General features: G+C 32.1%; 1 protein-coding gene across 1 annotated transcript; it reads left to right on the top strand.

Annotated features, from left to right (window-relative positions):
* The first annotated feature begins 4,393 nt into the window (after positions 1-4,393).
* Positions 4,394-6,551, top strand: LOC111633227 (cilia- and flagella-associated protein 57-like). The gene is made up of 6 exons (XM_023377763.1): positions 4,394-4,713; positions 4,955-5,167; positions 5,465-5,635; positions 5,725-5,883; positions 5,950-6,105; positions 6,186-6,551. The coding sequence occupies exons 2-6, from the start codon at positions 4,988-4,990 to the stop codon at positions 6,345-6,347; spliced, it is 828 nt and encodes a 275-aa protein (XP_023233531.1). The 5' UTR covers positions 4,394-4,713; positions 4,955-4,987; the 3' UTR covers positions 6,348-6,551.
* Positions 6,552-10,778: the final 4,227 nt, after the last annotated feature.

Here is a 10,778-nt window from a genome sequence, read left to right as displayed (position 1 = left end):
TTTTGGCTTAATGCAGTCTTACTGGTCACTTTTCTGGAGTATAAACTCAGCCTAACTATTTTCATATTTAATTTTTTCAGTCCAATTAAAAATCAATCTAATACCATATACAATGTTATTGATACAAAATGTGTGTGTGTTTTTTTAATAATGCCACTTTTAGTTCACTTTAACATTATTAGCTTTTTTTCAGTGTGAACTCTCTTTTTTCACTGCCATGACTGCTTTAAGCCCTGAATATTAAATCTTTTAGAATATCAATCAATAAAGATATCTAATTTTTTTTGTTGTAATATTAAGTAGCTAATGATATCTTTTGCTTATTTGTTTGTAAGTATTTATTGCCAAAAAATATAAACAAATGATGCAGCTGTTAACTTGCTAGCAGCAACTTTGTGAAAACAAAAGTTATAAAAAATGATATTTTAGTAAAATACAGTGGATGTAAATACACAATTAATATTGCAAAGAGACTAATTATTTGAGTGAAAATAATGTTATTGTAAAGAATTTATTGATGACATTTTTTAATATGATCTTATAATAAATTTGGAGCAAAAATATGGATAAATTTTTGGATATTTTAGTAAGCATTAAAGACAAACAAAAGTATTGATATTTTTCAAAATATGTTTTTATCATCATATACAGTGGGTGATCAGTTAACAAACAGATCGAATAACAAACACTTTCACGAAAGATTTTTATGTTTGGACAAAGAACACATGATCGGATAACAAACACCCCACAGAACAAACACAAGAAGAAGCGGCGTAAAATAATGAATACTGATTGGTCTTCCCTTGTCTTCGGGCAACAATTCGAAACTTTTCAGAGTGACGTTAACATTGACGCACAACCTGGTATATACTGATTGGATAGTATTCCTCTGAACTTTGAAACTCTCCTTTGTAATTCCAGCTTTTTATTTTTCTGACAAAACAATTCTTTTATGTATTTGCAAAACTGTTGGTAGGCACACGTTAAATTTTGTGTCTGTTTTTCTTTTCAAAACGTGAGAGTATAATAGCAAAGGTAAAGAGTGGGCAGAAGATGCCTAATGTTTCTGGGCAGTATGGCATGAACAGGTCTACAGTAGACAACAGTTCAATCAAGAAAAATACTGTATAATCAAGAAGACCCAAGCAGCTAAAGGAGTAACAAAAATCACATCTGAGAAATAAAGAACATTAAAGAGTTCATAATGGAACCTGAAACAGATCTGACGACAGAACGCCAAGAACTCTTGAATGAAGAACACGAAGAAACTTGATGAGATATGTTTTCTTCTGAAAAAGAGGTTTAATGCCGATATCTGTTATTAAAGATCCTTTGAAGAAGAGGGAGGATGTCAGGACAATGGTCTTAGAATGGCATCCAAACCAGGTTGAGGCTTGGGGATTTCTACAATTGCAATGCTATTAATTACTTACTAAAAATCCTGAAGAAGAGAGAAAATCAATCAACATTAGACAGACTTTTTAACCCTTTCAAACAGAAAAAACATGACTAATAAAAATGCAAGACTGTTTATGTATGTATTTTTATGATTACATATAAATAAACGTAGTAAGAAAGTATATATTTTTTATTTTTGAGGGTCTCCAGAAAGAATTAATTAAATTCCCATTAAAACCTATGGAAAATCGATAATCGGTTAACGAACAATTCGGATAGCAAACAAAGTCTTGGAACGGATTATGTTCGTTAACCAATCACCCACTGTATTTATAATGAGTCTCATTATTCATCCACATATTTACACAAACTAATTTTTATGAAATATCAGATAAAGAAGTTAATTTTATTTTAGAGTTTAGCAATCTTCAGGATAGATAATGAGAAAAATTAGTACAGTAGAGCGTTGTTTATCCGAATCAATTGGGGACTGGGATCAGAGAGGAAATCAAAAATATTCTGTCGCCATGATTCGATCCCTCAACTTTGTGAACATGAAAAAGAAACAATAGCACCAAGCCACAAAACATTCAATAAACAAAGCTCATAAAACTTGCTTATAAATCATTGAGGATGTTTAATGTTGATTTTCTCCAAAATGCTTGAGAAGTGCACTTTCTCCCTTTGCTTAATAAAGGTTGATATTGAGACTTATCCACAAACAATATTATTTGGATCTGTGATGGACACCCCTTAAGGTCTCCTTGTAAGATGCACTTGTATAAATAGAGGATGGTAGAGGAAAGTTAGAAGTAGTGTATCATTGTCTGCCACTGGTAAACATTTCATGAGAAGTCACTATGCCTTGTTGATGACAAAGGGAACCATATGAGCAGATAATAAAGTTTGAATGGGGTGAGTGATTGACCTGTGTAAAGGGGGATTTTATTATTGTGAAATTGCAACTTGTATGGGACATAATGCCACAACAGTGGAAACAGTGAGTTGAAGAGTACCAAATGAGTCACAAATCTGGCAGTGGACAATGAAATGTTCCATCAGCACTGGACAACACACACTTCATCTGTATGACAATTGCAGATTGTACAGCTTCATCTTGACAGTTGGCATTGGAGCATTGCTACAGGTGTGCTATTGTCTGCATCCATAGTTTGCTGATGTTCGCTGCACCATGGATTGCATGCAAGCATTCCTTTGCACAGGATTCCCCTGATGCAAAATCATTGACACCTGTGCTACAATGGGCTCATCAACACAGACACTGGTGTGCTGATTGGCAACTAAACATCTTTTTCTGATGAACCCCACTTCAATTTAGAATACAATGATGGTCAAGTGTGCATTAGACACAACAGAGGTGAATGCCATCTTCCACAGTCCAGCATCTTACTGAACAATTGCAAAGCATGATAGTCTAAAGCAGGGGTGGCCAACTTTTGTGTACATAAGATCTACTTTTTATCTTAAAAATGTGTCACAATCGACTTGTTGTTGTAGGCATAGTTTAAGTGGCGAGGGGTATGTGTGAAATACATACTATGTTTAGATTGGTAAGAAAAGCCACAATTTAATTTAAAACATGAAGAAAAGGTACTTACATTTTAAACATAAGAAAAATTGAAACTCAATGTTGTCATTTTCGGGGACCACCACATCACCCTTCCTCTCTCTACTGTGTCCAACCTACTCTCTCTGTCACTCTTCCCACCTTTCTTTTTTTGGTTTTACGACCGTTTGTCTACATTTCTTATTCCCTTTTACAACTGTATGCAAATGAATTGCACATGGACCGACAAAACCGCATCCTCTCTCAGATGCGGAGGTCCGATATCACTACAGTTACATTTGCGTGTTATGTTCATGCATTGTGTTTGGTTACAAGTGTAACATATTAAGTCAAGACATTGTGAGCAATCAACCAAAATTGGCTTCATGATTGACTTGTTGGCCACCCTTGGTCTAGAGCACTATTGGATATCATGGGTGATCTCGGCTGCTCAGATTTGTGGGTACTTTCAACAGCAACCATTACATCAGGGAAATGATGGAGTCCAAAGTTGTACCCTTTCTTCAATGCATTCCTGGAGCTGTATTTCAACAGAACAATGCCTGTCCACATATTGCTAGGAATGTTCTAGACTTCTTTTCAGCACGACAGATATAGCTTCTTCCTTGACCTGCCTATTCATGCATCTAAAACTTGCTGTTGATGCTTGTCCCACAGCTAATATGGAAGAACTTTAGGTTTGGATAGAAGCACTCTAGAATGCTATTCTCCAAGTAGACATTCAAAATCTGTTTGATTCAATGCCACAACTTATAAATGCTCTTATTGCAGTTCATGGCAGCTTCACCAAATACTGATTTTTGCCATGTAATATTGTTTGATTGCTCTGCAAATCTAATCATTTCTTTGTATCACTACAGGTTACACATGAAATAAATTTCATTCATTTCTGATGATTCCATCATGGTGTTGCAATTTTTTCAAACATGAGTTTAGATAAACTAGCATTAGAGCTTAGATCAAGTCAGATTAAAGACAACAATCATATTTCCATCTTTCCATCAAGGGGGAACTATACTATATAGATATAAGAGAAAGATACAGCAAAATACTCTAATTATGTATTATGTGTTTTAACTTTGATTTTATTTATAGCTAAAGAGGGACAGCATGGAAATGCTCATCCAAAATGCATTTATAAAATAAAATCATAATAAAATTATCCTGGTTTTAGGTTCAATAGTACTTTATTTTTACCATATAGAAAGCCATATACAGAATTTACTAACATCCACCATCATCACCAACTTTCTAATTTCAGTTTTATAATAAGAATAAAGTGAATTAATAATAAATTAAATAAATATAACAATAAACATCAAATAAATTCCATATGATGATGAAGATAATCTCAGCATAGTTTTTTTGTCCCCTTTGAATGTGATTGACTAACTGTCTTTTTGTAAATCTTTGTCAGGCACCTAAACAATGTTGTTGTATTGTATTACAGTATATATACAAACAGTAAGTGATATTATGTACTCATTAGTAAGAAATGACTTGCTGAGAAAAAATATAAGTATATATATAGTATATAGACTAATATGTGGCCTTGAACCATACACATTATCACCATTATGTTTTTTGTGTTTGACTTAATACCAATTCAACTTTACAGTGGATCTCCTGATATGAAATTCCACTATAAGTCAGGGACTATCTGTGTTATTTATTTACACAGATTAATTTTATAAACTTGACCATATTACATCAAGGATCAAAATGAGGTATGTTAATCTTGAAAACAATGCAAAATGTTTTACACTTATATAGAGAATTCTTTTTAATTTGATCTTATTTAATCTTATATCTTCTCAAAAAATAAACCCTATAGATCAGAATGATGTATTGGCTTTAATTTTGTTATTAAGCAAATATAGTTAAAAGTTAATATATTTAAAAAAATATAAATTTATTGCTTGATAAATTTATAAATTTATTTAATTTCAATAATTATATTTTTTAAAGATAACTGCAATAGCATGGTGCAAAGAAGATTGCATGTTATTTTCTTGTAGTGAAGATGGAGCTCTGTATGAATGGAATATATTCAGTGGTGTTAGAGAAAATGAAAATGTTTGGAAAAAATGTTCATATTTAAGTGTAACTGCTGATCCAAGTGGTGGTACTGGATATGTAATAGGAAATGATCAAACTATCAAAGAAATTGCAAATTCAATAGTAAGAAATTTTAAATGTCTAATGTAACAAATATTTAAATTTCAGTTGGCCAGATGGCTGAAGCGATAAAGTGTCAGCCTATTGCTCTGGGGATCTGGGATCAAATCTGGGTAATTGAAAAATCTCAGGAATTTTTCAGGGGTACTCTGTTCTGGATATGTTATGTCCTATCCCTCACCATATGCTGCTCCATTGTGGGCCTCGTTTGAACCCAGTGGGCATGAAAAGAAGGACCTCAGAGTGAAAAGAGTAAAAAAAAAAATATTTAAACTGATCAAAATATTTTAATTTTTCCAGATGATACATTCACTTGACACCAAAACTCAGCTGACAGATTTAACTTTGTCTGGCAAAAATAATATATTGTTTGGGGGCACAGAAAAAGGATATGTTCAAGCTTTGAGATATCCATTAACAGAAAATTTCAGATGGGACAAATATGTTGCACATAACAGTAAAATCACTCAAGTAAATTCCTTAATTCATTAAGTATTTTATAATGTAGGAAATAAGATTTTTTTAATCTTATGGTGATAATCTTTAAATAATTCATATAGGTTAAACTGACTAATGATGATTTGTGGTTAATCACATCTAGTGAAGAAGGTTCTATCTTTATATGGAAATTATGTGATCGAGATGATAGAATATTAACAGAAGAACAACATTTTCTAAGTGGTGATGTAATTATGAAGATAGATGATCTGAAATTAAAGGTACTGTACCAGTTCATATATTTAGTCAAAATTCATTACTTTATATATTAAACAGTTTATTTTCAGATGGAATCAATTGCACATTTGGAAAGACAGTTAAGTGATGTACAGAGAACCAATGAATATCAAATATATATAAAACAAAGTTATCATATCCAAATGTATCGAGAACAAGCTGAAAAATATACCAAAGAAATAGAAGAATTGGTCTCCAAATTAGAAGTATATTAAGCTATTATGATAGAAAAAAATTAGACAAAATATTTTTTTTTATTAATCATACTGTAAAAACTCAACCATAGGACTTGAAATCTCAGAATACAGCTCTTACAACAAAACATAAAGATGATATAGGAGATCTCCAAATGAAACATTTAGCTGAAATAAATGAAAGAGGTATTTATATTTTTTCAATATTAATGTACTGTACATATGAAGAAGATTATAGTCTATTCCACATTTAGAATGCATCTGACCGATTGTGTATCATTCCACCACCATTTTCTTGTCTTTGAATTTACTATGGTGACTCTTATCTACTATTTGAAAATTTTTAAAAAATTTATCAAGTGGCATTGGACACTACATATGTTTTGTTGTTTTTTTCTATTCTTGAAGTTATTCAATGTTTGCACTTTTATTTCCCAAATAAATTATGATATAACAGTCTAAACAAATTCAATAATTTTCTAGTATATATTCCAAATAGTATTTTCAATGAATAATTAATCTGAATAATCTGAAGACAGAACTATTTTTTCTCTTCATACAACTATACACACACACACACACACACTCACACACATATATATATATATATATATATATATATATTGCTGGCGTTATTGTACGCTAGCAGATAATTTGAAATTAATACTGTATTACTGATGTTCTCATTAACAAGTTGTCTGGCTGTTCATCCACGATCTCCTGCTGTAAGTTAATATTGGAAATGGAAATCGAACCCTTGCATGAAACCAAAAATTAGTATTATTGGCCGGAACATTTTAAAACTGTGGTTTATGTAAGGAATTTAGGATCCTGCTTGGCTGGAAAGATTAACTGTAGTGTCATGCATAATTAATATAATTACTCGGGTTACCTGTTGTAGGAGAACTTGAAATTGCGCTACTGACCAGCTTTGGATTGTCTGATTGAAGGCTACTGAATTTCTTAAGAGAGAAACTTAGAAAGGAAAAGAAGTCTTACTCTCCTACTGGATTGAGAAGGCAACAGTTACTATCTGCGTATGAATTATACTCGGACAACGGTACACATCCCTGACAAGAAAGAATGGAAGGTTATAGGATGCACTCCTAAACTCCCTTAAAATATATTTCTGAATATTAATATTCTTTTTAATGATAATTTTGTAAGAATGTATTGAAATATATTGCAAAACGATGTATGCGCATAAGTAAGTCAACCAAATTACGTTAATTTTTTAGAAAGTTTCTATTTGACAAAATAGAAGAGTTTGGTCTTTCTAAAGCAAACGATGCAGAACATAATCATATGAGCTCTTCACTTGATGTATTATAGTAACTAACTGACAACTTCTGATAAACTAAAGCGAGCAACAGTGATTGATTTTATCAAAAAGTAGATGATTTTATGAAAAATTTTATGTATGAATCATCTTCAGTTGTTGGTATTGTGTTACTGGTATCAGAAATCTTTGGTGACAGGACAATACTAAAAGTATTCATAATTCTATCCGGATATTCTTCTCGATTTTAAAAATAAGGAGAGTTTTCATTCCCGATCCCTGTGCCTCATTTGAAAACTCTGCAGACAATCGCAACTCTCGGACTCCTTTCACGCAACGTTTAGTACGGAACCCACCAGCTCAGCACATACGGTATAATGACCCTTTTCCGAATTGTTACCTGCACCATTTTGACCAAAGAAAAAGTTGTCAGGCCTAAACATTTGCCCAAATAGGCCGGAGTCAACAGAATCCATAGTTTTAAATTCAAAAGCATACCTCGCGGCACATATTTGCCTTCTGAAGCTTCAGTGTAATAGACATTTATTCTTTCCAGCCGTACGTAAAACTTAGCACCAATTTGGTTATCGCATTGGCCGCTTGCAAATGAACAATTTATCTCATTTTGAAAATAAAACCTTTTAAACTCAAAAAAGGAACGTTGAAAACACAAAAGGTGAGCTTTTGCGGAGGAAGAGCGAATGCGTAACAAAACAAAAGGAAGAGGAAGAGTTCCTGTTTTCATTCTCTTCATTAGAATCATTTCAATAAAAATAAACATTAGTGATACTTAATACAATTGTTTATAAAAATGTCTTAAATGTAAGGTTCAAACACAACACTATCAACAATTTATCCGTTCTTTAGAACTGTTAACAGGGTAAAAAGAATTGTGACAAAATATATATTGGGTTTCTGTAACGATTTGATTTATTATATAATAGTTAAAAAAAGAAAAAATGAAAACAATATTAGTGCCTTTTTTACATTCCAGTAGTAAAGTGTTTCAAAAAGTAAAATAAATTTTTTGAACATTTATTTATATACAATTATATATGCAACCAGTGGCCAGGCAGTTTTGTTTCCTGAACATTGGGAGTTCTGTCATGTGTTCGCACCTAGCCAGGACAGGCTGGCAACATGAAGTTTTCCGACATATATCATACCTGAATAGAAACAGTTACATATAAAAAGTCCTTCTGGAAGGCATTCCTCCTCTTTGTAACACCTTACATTCAAAGAAGGCAACGTGGACCCAATCTAATACTCATTTCCCCAAAAATCACTTTGGCGCAAAATTAATCAACAATTAATCTGCGCCGGGGTTTTTTTTAACTCTTTCTGCCCTGTGGGCACTAAGAGGGCCTCTTTTTGCAAGCCCATTATGTGTTCGGCCAGGCCCACAATGGGGCTGCCGGGTGGTGAGGGACAGAGCCCGACATATCCGAGCGGACCACCCCCCGAAAAATTCCTGGGGATTTTTCGATCCGTTCGGATTCGAGCCCGGATTGCCAACATCAGGGTGACCTTATATGGCATGTAAAGAAAAAAAACAATTACACGTTTTTTCTATATTGTGTAGAGTCCCTGTTTCATCTGAAATCGTAGCAATTTGCTTCTTTTTCCCCTCCTACATTCCCTGTGTTTCTATGACTGAGATGCTAAACCAATCGATATATATGTATAGTTGACAAACGTGAAAACAAAAGCACACCAATACACTCTAACAGAAATTATTTCAGTAAAACAAAAAAGTGGTTGACACGAGAGAACATGCCATTAAGATAATTACTAAATTTCAGAATTTCGGAAGAATTTAGTTTTCGGGTAAAGAAAAAAAAGCATGAAATAATGTTTAAATTTACTTTCTTTGTTTTTTATTACAAGCTGTGTAATACTTAAAACTTTATAAGAGATTTAAATTTTGTACAAAAATATAAAAAATTATGCAAGGAGGAAGTAATTAACGACTCTCTATACAGAGAACTCCTGACCTATAACCAATAAATTGAGTTTTCCCAAGATTTATAGGTGGATCACACAGAGATTGCAATTTGTCTTGCAAAAAAAGTTTAATTCGAAATGTTTTAGCATTGGGCTGTTTGCAGGAAAGGATACGAAACAAAACAATAAAAACATAACGAAATCGCAATTTTCGCTTTGCAGATTCAGTTGTTTACTGATGTAAGGAAAGTTCCTGATTGTGTACCTCATTTTCCAAATTAGAAGAACATGAACTGTGCATTTTACAACTGACCACAACTACACTTTAGTATTTTTACCAGGTTGATCTTCATAATTTAATATGCTTACTTTTGTGTACTTTTTATGCGCGCCCAGCGATAGTTTCTGTACTAAATTTTTTTTTGCAAAATTATCTTTCGCATCCTTTGTATAGTTTTTGTACTATTTTTTTACAAATTATCTTTTCGCATCCTTTCCATAGTCTAAATACAAATTTTGGTGTCATTACGCTTATTGGTTATAGGTATATTATGCTCTGAATGGGAAAACTTTATTATGACCATCCTCCATATAAAAATGTTTTCACGTGCAATTTGAATGTACAAACACTTTTTCATTTAATACCGGTACAGTGCAATTAATTAAATTTTTTCCTAATATGTTGTTATTAGTTAGCAAGTTTCGATGTTTATACATAAAAATACACAAAATTCGTAATAAGAACTTTATACATGGCTTGATTTAATGGAAATTAATCTTTTATTTTTACAGAATACAACTAAAATACTACAGTAGTTACTCTGATTTTTTGTGAGAGAAATTATTGCAAATAAGGTATCATACAAAACACTTACTGTATATACCATAATAATGTATCAATTAAATTAAGATTTTACGTAAAAATACATAAAGTAATATAGAAGTATAGTAATAAATCTAAGCTTAATATATACATGAGACTAATACATCTGTGATTATTGAATATGCACTAAATAGGATTACTTTGTAATTCTTTTATTTTCTCAAACTAATTATTATTCACAGAAGAACAGATTAAGTCATATTTAAGTATTACTTGAACATCTTTCTTCGCTTATGTATCAATAATTAAATCATTGTCTTCCACGCAGAAAAATAGAGCTGCATTAAAGGCTGTGTAGCTCATAAAGATTTTCATATCATTTTCATGCTTTAAGAACTTATTCCAGAAATACCCTTTCTATTTCTACCAAAGGCTTTCAATCATCATAAAGCTTTGTTCTGTTAACAAAGGAAATATCTTGACAATTTACTTTTTGGTACGACACTTCTCTCAGCTTTAGCAGCCCGGAGAATACAGACTGCAACGATTTGGCTAGCTGAAACGATTAAAATGTAATAATAATCAATATTGGCATTTACTTTTTAATCTGTTAACACTATTTACCGTATTTTTAAAACT

This window comes from Centruroides sculpturatus, unplaced genomic scaffold (assembly GCF_000671375.1).
Source record: "Centruroides sculpturatus isolate CEXI.00-Female unplaced genomic scaffold, Cexi_2.0 scaffold127, whole genome shotgun sequence".
Classification (NCBI taxonomy): Eukaryota; Metazoa; Arthropoda; class Arachnida; order Scorpiones; family Buthidae; genus Centruroides; species Centruroides sculpturatus.
This window is presented reverse-complemented; position numbering and strand designations above follow the sequence as displayed.

Excerpts from the sequence above, each read along its gene's own strand:
- LOC111633227 (XM_023377763.1), top strand. The coding sequence starts at position 4,988 with ATGTTATTTTCTTGTAGTGAAGATGGAGCTCTGTATGAATGGAATATA. Across the intron at positions 5,168-5,464 it reads AAGAAATTGCAAATTCAATA|ATGATACATTCACTTGACAC; the intron begins GTAAGAAATTTT and ends TAATTTTTCCAG. Across the intron at positions 5,884-5,949 it reads TAGATGATCTGAAATTAAAG|ATGGAATCAATTGCACATTT; the intron begins GTACTGTACCAG and ends GTTTATTTTCAG.